We start from the raw sequence: 17,098 nt of genomic DNA, 5'->3' as shown, positions 1-17,098 counted from the left end.
TAAAAAACATTTATTCCTTCCTCCTCTTACCATGCATTTAGGAAGACTAAAGGAATTGCATCCTCTGTTTCTATCTTTTGAATTATTCCTTTCTCACACTTCCCACCTAGGATCACCACCATGGTGGCAAGGTGGTCATGTGTCTCTGTTGCAGTCCTTACACTTTCACATCACATTTTTTTCTTTCCTATTCTGTTTGATGTACTCTGTTCCACATCTGTCATTTTCTCCGTTTCAGAATCTCTGCCGTTCCTCTCTTCATACTCCTCTGTCATTCTTGGCCACTCCAGTTAACATAAGACTCATCAGTCCTTTTAGGCTGAAAGTTTACCCTTTTTTTTTCCCTCCATTTGACCCGAAGCCCATGCTCAACTCTTATTGCCAAGATTACTTCTTTTCATTAAGCATAATTCTCCCTCTTATTTTTCTTCTACTTTATTCTTTCCTGAGGATGACTTATTATCTCTGAATTTTCTGTCTTTCTACAACCTGTCACTGTTCTGGTCACAGAAAGGCCAGTAAAATGCGAATGAAGTCAGTGCTGAATGTAGTACATGTAACTATATACCTAAGTGATAATAGACTTAAAATAAACATGGAGGAAATAGCACTTGAATTGTTGTGTATACTTTTTTTTAAAAAATATCAGCTTACTGTTCAGTGGCAGAGAAAAAGCAAAGTAGAACTTTAGGAATCATTAGGAAAGGAATTGAGAATGAAATAGTGTGTTATGCTGCTACATAGATCCACATTTATAATAGTTTGCACGGTTTTGTCATCCCAGCTGAGGAAGGAATAGTAGAAGTCTTGGATGAAATATAGATTGTGTTTTACTTCTTCAATTTAACTTCTTTACTTTTTTGTCTGTCTTTCCTCCTTTCTCTTCCACTTCTCTAGCTGTTCAGATCTCACTGAATTATTTTCAGAAAAGACAAGTGATTCTCTCACTTCCATATGGGGAAACTTTTCTTTCCGTTTTTCTTTCCTTCTTGTTGGTCAAAAATTTCTCTTCCTCTCTACTTTTTTAGCTTTTCTATTTGCCTGAGTGACCCCATCCCCATTTCCTTTATTTTTAAATTCTCATTTAATTTTTTTACTGTTTTACACCATGATTATTGCAGTCATTTTTTCCCTTGAGAAACGAATATTGTTGTACTCATATCCAACCAGAGCAACTTCACTGATATGGCTGTTTTTCATTGTTTTCTGGACTGTCCTTTCTGTTTCCCTTCAAAGGAAGCTTTTGTCTTCACGTTCAACTCATAAGCTGATTCTCATCTTATTCTTTCATCTACAATGTACTAGTAAGGTGAAGACTCTTGCCTTCAGTCACCCTGTACTTCCATTACCTGATATTTAATTATTCATATATAAGCATATTGATTTTTTTTTTTTCCTTTTGACAATGATACTTGAACTGTAAGCATCCACAAATACCTGCTTTGTCGGTTTCTATTTAAAAGAAGACAAAGATTAGTAAATCAATGTGCTGAGGTGACTGTGCATCCTACTGATAAATGGTAGTCAGTTTGCTTTTGTTCTGTCATTTGTCTGTCTCTATCCATTGTCTCTCTTGCGCTTGGCTTGGAGTCTCACTGAGGCAGAAATCTGTGTATTCCTAGAGCACGCAGAACAAGTCCCTGCCCGAGGCTTTTAAGAGCTTTTCTAACACAAACTTGGAGAGCGTGTGGAATTCTGAGAACATATATTAATTGACTGTCATCTTCGTAAACTTCCTATATCTTCAACAGGATACTATGCACTGCTAACAAAGTATCTGCTAATATGTTCATTGGGTTTTCTGTTGGTGTTTTTTCCTGCTTGGTTTTCTAAAGTAATAAAACTTGTCAGACTGTGCTTATCTGTTACTTTCTCCARTAACTTTTTGTATTCGGTTTTATCAAAATTCAGCAAAGGGCTAGAAGCCTTAAAGATAGGAAGTTTCTACTATACTTCTGTACAAAACAGTGCTCGCATAGGCGAGACCTAAATTAGTGCACTCACTGTGCGAAAGGCAGCCTGTAGATTGATCACTTAAAAGGTTGCTGCTGCTGCCTCTTGGAATGGCCAACTCAGTGCATACTGATGAGCCAGGAAGCAGGTACAGAGCGACAATTCCATATAGTACACTTCACACACTTGTATTCTGGTTTCTTGATGATCCTGCTCCCTAAAAGTCATGGTAGTGTTTTAGGACAAATTCCCTTCCTCAAAGGTCTTCTTAGGGGCTAGGGATGCCAGTACATCTTAATATTATTTCTTCATTCTGTAAAGATAAAATTTTCTTATAGTCCATCTATTTTTGCTCAGTCTGATGTTTATTAAGAAAGAACTGTGTCTGCTCACTAAGAGAATTTTTCTTTTAAACATAGCTGACAAGCAATGCTTTAAAAAAAAAAAAAGGCCCAAACTCATTCCTTTCCATATGATGTGGAACTACAGGCGTACCTTGTTTTATTGCGCTTTGCTTTATTGCGCTTCACAGATACTGTGTTTTTTACAAACTGAAGGTTTGTGGCAACCCTGCGTTGAGCAAGTCTGTCAGCGCCATTTTTCCAACAGCATGTGCTCACTTCGTGCCTCTGTGTCACATTTTGGTAATTCTCGTAAAATTTCAAACTTTTTCATTATTATGATATCTGTTATGGTGATCTGTGATCAGTGATCTTTGTTACTATTGTAATTGTTTTGGGGCGCCGTGAACTGCACCCATATAAGATGGCAAACTTAATCGATAAATGTTGTGTGTGTTCTGACTGCTCCACYGACCGGCCGTTCCCCTGTCTCTCTCCCTCTCCTCGGGCCTCCCTATGCCCTGAGACACAACAGTATTGAAATTAGGGCAATTAATAACCCTACAATGGCCTCTAAGCATTCAAGTGAAGGAAGAGTCGCATGTCTCTCACTTTAAATCAAAAGCTAGAAATGATGAAGCATAGTGAGGAAGGCATGTCAAAAGCCAAGATAGGCCAAAAGCTGGGCCTCTTGCGCCAAACAGTGAGCCAAGTTGTGAATGCAAAGGAAAAGGTCTTGAAGGAAATTCAAAGTGCTACTCTAGTGAACACAGGAATGATAAGAAAGAGAAACAGCCTTCTTGCTGATAGGGAGAAAGTTTTAGTGGTCTGGATAGAAGATCAAACCAGCCACAACATTCCCTTAAGCCAAAGCCTAATCCAGAGCAAGGCCCTAGCTCTCTTCAATTCTGTGAAGGCTGAGGGAGGTGAGGAAGCTGCAGAAGAAAAGTTTGAAGCTAGCAGATGTTGGTTCATGAGGTTTGAGGAAAGAAGCCATCTCCATAACATAAAAGTGCAAGGTGAAGCAGCAAGTGCTGATGTAGAAGCTGGAGCAAGTTATCCAGAAGATCTAGCTAAGAGAATTGATGAAGGTGACTACACTAACCAGCAGATTTTCAGTGTAGACAAAACAGCCTTATTTTGGAAGAAGAAGCCATCTAGGACTTTCATAGCTAGAGAGGAGAAGTCAATGCCTGGCTTCAGAGCTTCAAAGGACAAGCTGACAGCAAGAGAACTAGAATTAGAAGTGGAGCCTGAAGATGTGACTGAATTGCTGCAATCTCCTGATAAAACTTTAATGGATGAGGAGTTGCTTCTTATGGATGAGCAAAGAAAGTGGTTTCTTGAGATGGAATCTGCTCCTGGTGAAGATGCTGTGAACGTTGTTGAAATGACAACAAAGGATTTAGATTACATACACTGAGTTGATAAAGCAGCAGCAGGGTGTGAGAGTTAACGACTGGCTGCGCCGCTGGTGTTGGCAACAGGGTTTTGGTTTCTACAACCATGGGACCCTGTTTGAAGATYGACRACTGATGGCGAGAGATRGGATCCACCTCACGAGGCGGGGCACGCGGGTCTTTGCCAACAGGTTGGCCAACCTGGTAAGGAGGGCTTTAAACTAGGAAAGATGGGGGAAGGGGAGAGTTATAGTGCCAGGGTAGTTGGCAAAAGACTGCTCAAGTCAGGATGCCTCCAGCAGGTGAATGCAGCCAGGGAAGTGCGCATGGGACGTGGCTATGGAGGATCCTCTTGTATCCCTCCTGGGAAACCTGCATGCTCGATCACCTCTCTGAAATGCCTGTACACCAATGCATGCAGCATGGGGAACAAACAGGAAGAAGTAGAGATGTGTGTGCGGTTGCAGGGCCATGATCTCATTGCCATTACAGAGACATGGTGGGATAGCTCGCATGACTGGAGTGCTGCCATGGATGGCTACGTGCTTTTTAGGAAAGACAGGCCAGGAAAGCGAGGTGGTGGAGTTGCTCTTTATGTGAGAGAGCAACTGGAATGTATTGAGCTGTGCCTAGGGGTGGATGAAGAGCGAGTCGAGAGCTTATGGGTAAGGATTAAAGGGCAGGCTAGCATGGGTGACACTGTTGTGGGTGTTTACTACAGGCCACCTGATCAGGAAGAGGAAGTCGATGAGGCCTTCTACAGAGAACTGGAAGTAGCCTCACGATCCCAGGCCCTGGTTCTCATGGGGGACTTCAACCACCCTGATATCTGCTGGAAAGACAACACAGCTAGGCACAAACAGTCCCGGAGGCTCCTGCAGAGCATTGGTGACAACTTCTTGACACAGGTGGTGGAGGAACCAACAAGGAGAGGTGTGCTGCTGGACCTCGTACTAACAGACAAAGAAGGACTGGTGGAAGATGTGAAGGTCGGGAGCGGCCTTGGCTGCAGTGACCATGAGATGGTGGAGTTCAGGATCCTGCGAGGAGGCAGCAGGGCACCAAGTAGGATCGCAACCCTGGACTTCAGGAGAGCAAACTTTGGCCTCTTCAGGGACCTACTTGGAGGAATCCCATGGGTTAGGGCCCTAGAAGGAAGGGGCATTCAAGAGAGCTGGTTAATATTCAAACATCACTTCCTCCAGGCTCAAGAGCGGTGCATCCCTGTGAGTAAGAAGTCAAGCAAAGGAGGCAGGAGACCTGCATGGATGAGCAAGGAGCTCCTGGCAAAACTCAACCAGAAGAAGGAAGTATACAGAAAGTGGAAAGGGGGACGGGCCACTTGGGAGGAATATAGGAACCTTGTCAGAGTATGCAGGGATGCGACAAGGAAGGCTAAGGCCCGTTTGGAATTAAATCTGGCAAGAGATGTCAAGGACAGCAAGAAGGGCTTCTTCAAATACATCAGTAGCAAGAGGAAGACTAGGGAAAGCGTGGGCCCTTTGCTGAATGGGGTGGGTGCCCTGGTGATGAAGGATGCAGAGAAGGCAGAGTTACTGAATGCCTTCTTTGCTTCAGTCTTTACTGCTCAGGCCAGCCCTCAGGAACCCCAGACCCTACAGGCAAGAGAGAAAGTCTGGAGAAAGGAAGACTTTCCCTTGGTGGAGGAGGAGTGGGTTAGAGATCATTTAGGCAAACTTGACACCCACAGATCCATGGGCCCCGATGGGATGCACCCACGAGTGCTGAGGGAGCTGGTGGATGTTATTGCTAGGCCACTCCCCATCATCTTTGAAAGGTCATGGAGAACAGGAGAGGTGCCTGAGGACTGGAAGAAAGCCAGTGTCACCCCAGTCTTCAAAAAGGGCAAGAAGGAGGACCCAGGGAACTACAGGCCAGTCAGCCTCACCTGCATCCCTGGAAAGGTGATGGAGCAGCTCATCCTGGAGGCCATCTCCAAGCATGTGGAGGACAAGAAGGTGATCAGGAGTAGTCAGCATGGCTTCACGAAGGGAAAATCATGCTTAACCAATCTGATAGCCTTCTATGATGGAATGACTGGCTGGGTAGATGAGGGGAGAGCAGTGGATGTTGTCTACCTTGACTTCAGCAAGGCTTCTGACGCTGTCTCCCATAACATCCTCATAGACAAGCTCAGGAAGTGTGGTTTAGATGAGTGGACAGTGAGGTGGATTGAGAACTGGCTGCATGGCAGAGCTCAGAGAGTTGTGATCAGTGGCACAGAGTCTAGTTGGAGGCCTGTAGCTAGCGGTGTCCCCCAGGGGTCAGTACTGGGTCCAGTCTTGTTCAACTTCTTCATCAATGACCTGGATGAAGGGACAGAGTGCACCCTCAGCGAGTTTGCTGACGATACAAAACTGGGAGGAGTGGCCGATACRCCAGAGGGCTGTGCTGCCATTCAGAGAGACCCGGACAGGCTGGAGAGGTGGGCAGAGAGGAACCTCCTGAAGTTCAACAAAGGCAAGTGCAGGGTCCTGCACCTGGGGAGGAATAACCCCATGCGCCAGTACAGGTTGGGGGTTGACCTGCTAGAAAGCAGCTCTGTGGAGAAGGACCTGGGAGTGCTGGTGGACACCAAGTTAAGCATGAGGCAGCAATGTGCCCTTGTGGCCAAGAAGGCCAGTGGTGTCCTGGGGTGCATCAGGAAGAGTGTTGCCAGCAGGTTGAGGGAGGTGATCCTCCCCCTCTACTCAGCCCTGCTGAGGCCCCATCTGGAGTACTGCGTCCAGTTCTGGGCTCCCCAGTACAAGAGGGATGTGGCACTACTGGAGCAAGTCCAGCGAAGGGCCACAAAGATGATGAGGGGACTGGAGCATCTCTCTTATGAGGAAAGGCTGAGAGAGCTTGGCCTGTTTAGCYTGGAGAAGAGAAGGCTGAGAGGRGATCTTATCAACGTGTACAAGTATCTGAAGGGAGGGTGTCGAGAGGATGGGACCAGACTTTTCAGTGGTGCCGAGCGACAGGACGCGAGGCAATGGGCACAAACTGAAACACAGACGCTTCCATCTGAACATGAGGAAAAACTTTTTCACGGTGAGGGTGCCAGAGCACTGGAACAGGTTGCCCAGAGAGGTTGTGGAGTCTCCTTCTCTGGAGATATTCAAAACCCGCCWGGACGTGATCCTGTGCAACGTGCTCTAGGTGACCCTGTTTGAGCAGGGGGGTTGGACTAGACGATCTCCAGAGGTCCCTTCCAACCTCAGCGATTCTGTGATTCTGTGATTTGCTTTATTGCGGTGGTCTGGAACTGAACCCGCAATATCTCTGAGGTATGCCTGTACTTTTCAAAACTTTCTTCTTTAATATGCRATTGTTATATGCAACATTCTTTTATATATTTTAAAGCTAAAATCTTTCAGATACGTACATTTTTATTGTGCAGTCTCTTTTCCATTAATACTAATTTCTTGTACTTAATAGATTTTTAATTCTGTAACTGAATACACTACCTGCCCACTCTTGGGAATTTTTTGATCAAAAACTCTGCTTAGGAGAGCACACAAAGTTGTAGGTGTCAAGGTCAGAATTATGACCTGCTTAAAATTAGGCTGGTGCAGTGCAGTACTGAACAGTGTAAGTACCTGTACAGAATACATTTACTGTGCCTGTTTTGTTTATAAAGAGCTTATGGTCACACAGGCCTTCTCACACTCTGTAATATGATTTTTTTTGTTTGTTTTCTGTTAAATTTACAGCAGGTGCTTTCATTTACATTCAGAATGTTTTATTGCTGTAGCAAGAATCAATATTTGAATCCTGAGTTCTTTGCTGTCTGTGAAAGATTCACTGTAAATGTTAATTTTTAAACAATTTTTAATACTTAAACTTTTTTCCCTTCTGAATTTAAAGTAGGTGATCTTTAATTAAAAGGAAACTTACTCAGAGAATACACCTTATCATTATCTCAGAGACTACATCTTTGTTTATATGTAAATTAATATAAATATACTTAAAGATTAGTCATATTATATTGTATTTTCATGAAATACCAATCTATAGGAGATTTTTTGAAAAAAATGTAAAAGGTTATTTTTTTCCCCTAAATTTGTATTACTTTTGTTGGGATTATTTTTTCCATCTTGTTCTTTCTCAAGTCCTTCTTCAGGTTTTATAATAAAATGACTCTAATGAATCCTGTTATTGTCACTTTTTATTACCACATTTTTTATTGACTGTATGTGTGTCTTGTTGAAATTATCACAGAAATACCATCTCTGAAGTTTCTACTAATAATAAATGGTGATATTAGTGGTTACCACCAGTATTTGATGTTTGATCAGTGTTTTGATATTAATGCTAATTTTTTTTGAGGAATGACAAGAAAAAAATTTGGCAGAATAGATCTTAAATTGATTGTTTAGAAAAACCAGTCCCTAAAGATGCAATTTTCATGGGCCATTTGTCTTATGGTTTTTAGTTTGTCAACTCAAAGTCCAAATTAGAGTCAGCTTAGGTCCTAAGACTCAAATGTGTTTCGCTCAATGCCTGGTTTCTCTTTGCTATATTAACTTCAAAATAGGACCATCTCAAATCTAAGGCAGTTCTCATTTTTCACAGAACTGAAACAGTATTTAAAAAGAAGGATTTTTTTTTTTAGATACTCATGTAATTTAATGCTTTTTTTCTTCCTCCAATAGCCCTGCCTCCCCTTGTGTCAAACGATCCCCCTAAGATCTTCTCTTCGTGCATTTGGCTGTCTTGGCATAGGTGCATACTTACCATGGGCACATGAACCAAAACGACTGCACCAGTCACACCTGCCTAAACTGTTATCTGGATTTGGGCAGGGGGCTACTGCTCTGTTAGTCCTTCCTTCCCCTGCAGTTCTCCCAGGGAAGAATAAATATACTAGGCAAAGGACTATGAAGAGTTGCAAGTTTCTTTTCTTGTCTTTACCTACCCTTCCTGCCGACACACTCACTCAGTCCTGGTTACTCATGTTTTGGTTTCCTCTGCAGAAGTTTTCAGAGATTCAAAGCCATTGGATAATCCTGTGCTGAACCCAGCCACTGAGTAGGTCCAGGTGGCTTTGATTGCACCAGGTGGCTTGGAAAGAGTCTGCACAGTCAATGTGCACCTGGAGTATACTTGATAGATAGGACAAGCTGAATTTTTTCAGATCTTAATTTCTAGAGAAAAAATCTAGTTGCCATGTGTTTGGATCAGTGAAACTATAATGGGGCCTTGTCCTTCAATTTTTTTGTTGTTGTTTTTTTCAAAGCACAATGATATTTAAAGGCTATACCTGGCTATTGCAAGCTGTATAAAAAGTTTGTGTGCAAGCTTGTGTGCTTTAAAAATACAATTTCTCCTAAATTTAGTATGTGTGTTTACTTGATTTTTTAGCTTTCATATGACAGGTATTGTCTTGTGATCCATTGTCTCCTACGTAGGTAATTATTGAATACCGTGCTGGTTCACTTTCTCAGTCTGTCAGATAAGTTTCCGCTCTCTTGTTGATAGGTATGACCTTTTTCACCCCCCACCCCCAGTTCCTGGGATCATGTTACTAAGTACTGTGATACAGGGATATAATGTTGTATTTAAAATCTACTCTGCTTTGCATTCTTATTTGCTGATACAGTAAAGTTTTCAATTTCATTAAACACCAAACTTAATGTTTCTCGTCACTGTGTTTTAATATTAAATTAAAATTTGTGACCTAGTTTTCTTCCACTGTTAGAAATCCTTTGGAGAATGTTTTACCTTTTAGAACTTTGTATATAATTTTATTCGAAGTACAGAATTACCTGTGTTCACCTAGTTGAATACATCTTTGTTCATGAACTGGAGCAAGGAATCATAATTCACTCAAATTGTAGTTCATTCAGACAAAGGGCTCTTATCTAGTTTTTGGACAGAGTTCCTAGTTTCAGCTGAACAAATCAGAATGAAAAAGCTGGTGATACCATTTTTATGGAAGTGTCAGTCATTATCTGAATGCTTGAACTATTCCCTTTACTATACAGCGGGATTGATACCAGAAGCCAGATTCTGAATAGGCTTCTTGCTTGCACCACATTAAAAGTTTGTAATATTCTTCAAACTTTTTATTCAACTATGTTTCTTATTACCTGTAGAAGTAATCACTAGTGAGGAAAAAATGACCATAAAACTGTATAAAATGTGATAACTGTAATTTTTAGTATTAGAGATGATATCACCAACTCCCTTGACTTCCCCCCTCCTTCCCCACAAATACAGTATATAAAGCTTATATATGACTTAAAGACTATAGTACAGCTTGGTAGAGTTAAAGTTCAGTATTATGAATGGACTAGAAAATGTACTTTTGTGGTTCCTAATTTTAATTGCCTTTTTATGTAATCCCAGTCTCCATTAGTAGGTTTAGTGGAGTCAAACAAAGATAAGACAGTGGGTCCTAACACAGTGAATATCCCACTGTAGCAAACGGTACTTTAGTTGTCAAAATTGAAAAGCTTTTAATAGAAGTTTGCTACTGTTGTACTTCTGTAACTCCGTAGATGTAAGTAAGTACATTTTCAAGGAATGAATTCTGAATACCTAGCATGTTGTTGCTATCATATAATGAAATAAAGCTACGTAAAGCAAACTTTAATTAATAACATTTTTTTTTACTGCTATCTGTAATCAGGTATGCTTTTCCTCTTTTTTTTTATTGTTCTAGTATTTAAATCGGGGCTGTACCAGATACTTTGCTACCAAAGAAACAGACAAGCAGATTTTGCAAAATCGGAAGAGTCCTGAGGTATGGTGTATGTTTCCTATCTTCAGTTACTTTATATTATTAACTAATGCAGATAGAGTTAAAAATGATGATTACAGTCTTACAGTGTGGAATGAAATGTTCATTTTACACATCTTTGCAGGTTTAAAGGTGTGCCATCAAAGCTGGCATATTCAGAGCTCCGGTTTTGGAGTTCAATCCTAGAAATTCATTTTAATGTGCATAGTAAAACCCAAAATGGAACACTATATAAAATTGTTTCCTTTTCATTCTTATAATAATATAACATGTAACGATGCAGCATGTCTCTGTAAAAAGCAAAAATAAGTCCAAGACTTTTTGTTGTTTTCTTTTCAGATCTTAGTATTGTTAGGAATAGATCAGAAGCAGTAGTTTTTTTCCAAAGCTGCTTTTCCAAAGTTTTTACTGTCTGGATATTTGGAGTGATATTTCAAACTGTTTTAAAAAACATTTATACAGCCTCATTTCCAGGATGGGTAAATCCCCAGTATACTTTTTTCTTTTTCTTTTTTTTTTGAGATACCTTCTTTCTATGAACTGTTTCTTATGACAGAACATGGCATTTCCTGGAGGAAAGCATGAAACTTCGCACCATTTTTTTTTTCCCCCCCCGCTGCTCCATCTCCCATTACACTTTTTAGAACTAGAATTACCAGACTTTAAATCACTAAGCCTTTGAGCTTGTTTGCATGAGGACACTGAAGAAGTTAATCTGAATTAATAGTATATATGAATTAAAAGTTGTTTAAAAACTTTGTTGTACTAGACAACAGAGTAGAAGTATAATTTGCATCTTTTCATATATAAAGTTTCAAATTTTCATTTGCCAAGCTGGAAAATTATCTCTTTGTTTAAACATTTCCATACTTGTGATTCAGTAGCAGGGCAAGCTACATCCATGTGTAGGGTAATACAAAGATAAGTTTACTCGAGACCTTCTCCCCCGTGACCCTACCATCTTTTTTAACTTTGAGGACTTGGGCTTGAGCTTGTTCAGAGCTTGTGCACAGAAAGATAGTATAGATATTTCCTTTGCTCGACTTAGCATTGTGAAATATACTCCTGGCTTTCTAGTGTTTGTATGTTGTAATACTGAGCACCCCATGCCAATTTCTTTTGTCTGAATGTAGAATATTTTCTATCATCAGGAATGGTGGAAAGTGAGATGCAGAAATACTGATTTGATATTACTGTGAGGCAGAAAGTTGGTAAATATATAACGCTGTCAAATGTATAGGCTGAGAGATGGTTGGGAGCTTTTGCCTCAATTTGCCTCAAATACGTATTTATTATGGTCTCTGTAGTGAAGGCAGTCTAGGTGCTMTTTAGGCATAAAGTATCATAACTCATTTATTCTTGCCACTGGAAGATGGACCTGTGCAACCTTCTGTCACTTACTTGATTTACAATCTGGTGTTCTGTCATAAAATGAGTCCTCTAATGGATTTGATCTGAAATAAGTGTTCATCTAAACTAAAAGATACTGAAAGAATGATTCTGAAAATACATATTGGACATTAAATAGTGGAACAAATGATGCTGTAATAACTGTATGTTACAGGCATGACAATTTGAAGAAGGAATAAAGCATCACACTTCAGTGACTTTAAAACTTAGTCTAGCTACTTAAATAGGAAGTGTATTGCATTGTCTAGGTATTTTAGTCAGAAATTAATATTTGCTCTGTGATTTTATGAAAAATAGTATTATCTTTTATTTAAGAAAGTAACTGGAATAGTCAATTAATACTTAAATTATTTTTGTGTTTTTCTTATCAGGAAGATGAGGTGATCATTTTACATAATTAAGAAATGTAGCTTAATTTTATTGATGTGTCTAAATGCTGTGTGAAGTGAATTTTTCAGATGCATGTGTTTTGTTTTGATAAAAATCACGTTAGCTCTTTGATATTAACTAGGCTTCTATTTAAAGTTAATTATGAAATCTGTTTAGTTTAAAGCATTTTAATATCATTGTAAAACTCAAATTAGCCTGTGCATGTTCGGTTAGTCTTTTGATTGCATGCAGATACTTTACTATCTACTCTTTGAAACAGTTCACAATCAAAATGGCTTTTGATGTATTTAAATTAGGACAATCAGCAATATGTTAAATGAATATTTTAAAACCTAGGTGGTATTCTTTTAACCCTTAGAACTTTGCAAACAACTTTACTGTTTCTTAATCCCCAGCAAAAATTAACAAGCATATTTCTGTAAACAAGTTTGTTTGGATACTCATTCTTTTCCATTTCTGATTTGCCTTGTACTCTTTTCCCATAGCTTGTCAAACCCACTCTATCATCTTACTACAAGCACTTTAGTCCTTCTTTCAACTACTACAGGAAGCTCTCCTCAGTATAAGTGCTTCTCTAGTTCCCTTAGCTCTTCATTTCCACTGCTGACTGTCCTGTATTCCTCTGTCCTTAGCTGTCAAACTTTCCAACTCTGCTTCAAAGTATCAAGAAATTAAAACAAACTAGAGTACCTGCAAAGTTTGTATTGTATGACAAACTCTAATGTCTTTCTATTTAGCTTGTTTTTTGCATGCCTTTGTATGCTTTTTGTCATGCTTTATTTTTGACTGGAAATAATTGTTTACATTTTCTTGAAAATCACTTGCTGAATTGTTGGCTTGCCTTGTTGTTTTATAGTACCTTAAAGCAGGTTCCTTGAAGGATCCACTCTTAGATGATCATGGAGACTTCAACAGAATGTGCACAGCAATGAGAAAGATTGGACTGGATGATGCAGAAAAACTTGATCTTTTTCGAGTAGTGGCTGGTGTTCTACACCTTGGAAATATTGATTTCGAGGAAGCTGGGAGCACTTCAGGTTAGATGAAACATAAGTTATTTTCTGCAAAAGTAATGAAAATGTCTCTCGATACAGATAATTCCTTTCCKTATGAATTACTGCTTTGGAATACTGCCATGCATTCAAGGGTAATTCACCCCATTTTGAGGTTTTTGACCTCAAGGTCAAAAGGTTATAACTTTTTTGAAGTTATACTTCTTTGCATGCTCCAGAAGCAAGTAGGCTCTCACTGAAATAGCTCAAGAAAGTGCTGTGTGCAAAGTTTGTATGAAGAAAAGAGACATTTTGTTTCTTGAAACTGTACTTGTATTTTTTTATTTTATTATTATTAAAATTCAATTTCTTGATAATGTCACAAAAGCATCATGAAATTAGAAACTCTGTCTGTATGGAAAGGCATTATGTCCTTTGACTTCCAAAAATATCTTCTTTTTAGTATTTTGAGAGGTGAGGAAAAGTTACAATAAAAATGCAGGTCAATGTAATCTTCCTGATTTTAAGATATCATTTGCAAAACAAATTGATATGAGAGTAGCTGGGGCTGAGTAGTAGAATGCACAGGAAGGCTGAGGAAGGGCAATGAGTATTTTGGGAATATTTACCTTATTATTGAAATCAGCTTTTGTAAGTTGAGAACTACTATTCATGTGTTCTTGAAGGAACTGAAGAAACTCCCAGTCTGGGCATACTATGAAGAAGACTGGTAGAAAAATTGTTTGTGTAGATCTTTATCTTGAGTTGCCAGATGCAGTATAACTAGTTCATTTTAGTCCTGTTTCCTGTATGAATAGATACTGCCAAGCTTGTGTAGAGTTGTTAGAAAGGACATAAAAAAGAACATTTTAAATAACATTTTGAATGAGGAATTTAATTATTTTTAGCCTTTGGGTTTGCTATCTACCAACTCCAAGCACAGAATCATCACGGAATCATTCAGGTGGAAAGGGATCTCAGGAGGTCTCTAGTCCAACCTCCAGCTCAGAGCAGGGTCAACACTGAATTCAAACCAGATTGCTTAGGGTTTGTTCACAGGGTTTTGAAAACCTCCAAGGACAGAAATTCTACAGCTTCTCTGGGTAACTTGTTTCAATGTTTAATCATTCTCACAGTGAATTTTCTTTTTCCTTATATCAGATCAGAATCTCTCCAGTTTCAATTTATGATCTTCCCATCTCAGTGAAGATTATTAAATTTAGCATATTAACATGAATGAATCTGGGAAGATGTGAGAGTAGGGAAGAAGGCTAGTGGATTCACAGGGCTAGGCAATAAGTTGGCAGAGAGCTTTGGTGTATGGGCCTTCTGAGATGGGATTTGAGGTTGGATAAAGGTACAAGATTTGATGGGGTGGAAAAGATGCGAGTATGAGTGGAGAGGGTGTTTCAAGAGGCCGAGAARGGAGGAGAAGGGGAGCCACAGCAGGTATGGAAGGTCTGAATTTAGAGAATGAAAGGAGGACCTAGTGAAGTTTTCTCTGTTGGCTTTAAATGTCAACATTCATATTTTATGGAATACATAGGCTCTTAAAATGTTCATTGAAAATACAAGCCTTTTTCTACTCCCACCTTGTATGGGTGGACACAGGTGTTCATTTGAATTGCTCTAGGAGGGTAGCCTGTATGTTTTGTGGAAGTATATCTGTACCTGAAGCCCTTAAAAGTTTTGCTGCTGCTTCAAAAACCCGGGAAACGCCAAACAAAAGATATTTCTGACAGTGGTGTTTCAGTGCTGTACAGATTACTTTCTAAGACAATACTTGAGTTTTTCACAAAAGCTTTAATCTTGGAAGGACTCTTTCCTCCCTGTTTCAATAAATGTCATTCCACAGTTAATTCCTTAAAGTAATGAATGACTAGTTCTTTATCCCTTCTGGTCTCTTCACTTACCTGTAGCAATAATTTTCCTGAGAATAACAGGAAATAGATGTGATCCTGGCATATGTCCTTTGTTTAAGAGTTACGTTTTGTTGAAATGTTTGAGTGTTTTAGTTAAAGATTTGTGAACCTGTAGTAGTGTGGGATAAGCTCTAGTGGTAAGGTTATAGAGCAGAACAGAAAAAAGCACAACTTTGAGCTATTTATCTAGAAAAATGTAGATATCAGTATCTGAAAAAGGATGTGGAAGGAGTTTGCCATGCCAGGCACTGTTATTGGTCTGTATAGCAAAGAAGTCTGGAAGATTACAGGAATATCTAAATCCAGAAAGGTTAAATCACTATAGCAAATTACTAAGTATTAGCACTTTTCTCTACTTCTGTATTTGTGGGATAGTTCTCTCTTTTAAAGCAGAATTTCCATTAGCTTTGGAACAGTGTATGTTTAGAACAGTGTTCTCAAACTACAGAATTTGATGCATAACTTTCTTTTTGAGAAATGACTCTTCATGTCTGTAACCTGTGAATTCATTTCCAGATGCAGACTTCCATTCATTCAAAGTTGCTATTATTTCTAGTTCTCATGGCAAAATTGCTGCCAGTTCCTCATTTCCTAGAATTTGCTATAAAAATGCCAAATTTGCAGCTGTTTCATTAATGTAAGAAAGTATACTCTAAAAAGAGTGTTGTTTGTTTATATGCTATTGGACCATTGAAAGGCAAAACCTATCCATTAGGTCAAGCTCGAGTGTCCTTTGCAGAAATATGGATGGAAACCTTTGAGTGACACCAAGTTAGAGAACTTCATTCTCTTTTGAGATTTATTTGAAAAATCAAATAGTATTTAAAAGTGATAGAAATATATTGCAGAATGGCAAAATCTTGCCTTGCAATGCAGTGTATTTTAATGTTCTGTACTCAAAAAGAAACATTAAATAAGATCTTTCAGTATGTACATTTTAGATTTCTGAGCAAATCATGTTATTTTATTATTACGTGTGCTAATTTAACACAGAGACGGAAGCTATGTATTTGCCTAAATGGTACACTGAATTAACTGAATTGTGCTTGCTTACAGCTTTTGCATTGTTTTAAAAGCATCTCTGTGTGTAAAGCAGTGTGTGCTATTTCACACAGGGGTTTTCTTTATTGGTACTGTTCTTTTGCGAACCCTGATCAACTCTGGGTGTCAGAACCGTGCCCTGTATTGAAAAGCAGGCTCGCGGATGCTGAAAGCCAGGTCAAAATCCGCGCTCTTGCTCGGGAGCCTGGGTCTGGTGCCTCCGTAACGCTTTGCGCCCTGCTTCCGCAGGCGGCTGCACGCTGAAGAACCGCAGCGGGCAGGCGCTGGAGTACTGCGCCGCGCTGCTGGGGCTCGACGAGGACGACCTGCGCGGCAGCCTCACCACGCGCGTCATGCTCACCACGGCAGGGGGCGCCAAAGGAACGGTCATCAAGTGAGTGCCGCGCCGCCAACGGCCGCCAACGGCCGCGGCGGGCCTGAGCCCCCCCCCCCCCGCCCCCTTCCCCTCCCGCTGCCTGCACAGGCAGCCTCGGGCGCGAGTCTACCTGCGAGCTGTCCCAGCGTCGGTGTTTTCCTCTCCTTCTGTAGCAGTAGACTTCTGCTTCTGTGCCGCTTTGTTTCGGAAGCTGTCCCTCATCCTTGCTGCGTGGAACAGTAAATAACAATCCAGTTGTGACACCAGTTTTCACATTTGACTCGGGAGAATCAAAGCGGGGAAGTCACAGCAGCTTCAAGAATTAAAAATAAAAATAAAAAAGTGCTAGCATGTTTATCATACCACTACTAAAACAAACTCTTTATCCCAGGACTGCCCTGTGCTTTGAGCTAGGAGCCCCTTAGCAGAAGGCCCTTCCCCTCCCATCCCACAAGGCAATAGCTCATTTGAGGTAACCGTTAAGGATTTGTGTGTCCAACCTGGTGCCAAAGGCTTTGGGCTGTG

The 17,098-nt window shown here is 40.1% G+C and overlaps 1 protein-coding gene across 1 annotated transcript in view; it reads left to right on the top strand.

Moving 5' to 3' along the window:
- LOC112962428 (unconventional myosin-VI-like) overlaps nt 1-16,862 on the top strand; it is a gene marked incomplete at its 5' end in the record, with an annotated part of 32,135 nt that extends 15,273 nt beyond the window's left edge. Inside the window, 4 exons of the mRNA XM_026058560.1 lie at nt 10,365-10,445; nt 13,099-13,279; nt 16,447-16,591; nt 16,747-16,862. Coding sequence (XP_025914345.1) covers nt 10,365-10,445; nt 13,099-13,279; nt 16,447-16,591; nt 16,747-16,816 — 477 coding nt within the window. The remainder of the gene's footprint in view (nt 1-10,364; nt 10,446-13,098; nt 13,280-16,446; nt 16,592-16,746) is intronic.
- Between the last annotated feature and the right edge of the window lie 236 nt (nt 16,863-17,098).

This window comes from Apteryx rowi, unplaced genomic scaffold (genome assembly GCF_003343035.1).
Source record: "Apteryx rowi isolate R43461 unplaced genomic scaffold, aptRow1 scaffold_1481, whole genome shotgun sequence".
NCBI lineage: Eukaryota > Metazoa > Chordata > Aves > Apterygiformes > Apterygidae > Apteryx > Apteryx rowi.
The sequence above is the reverse complement of the archived record's forward strand: the minus strand, read 5'-3'. Positions and strand labels throughout refer to the sequence as shown.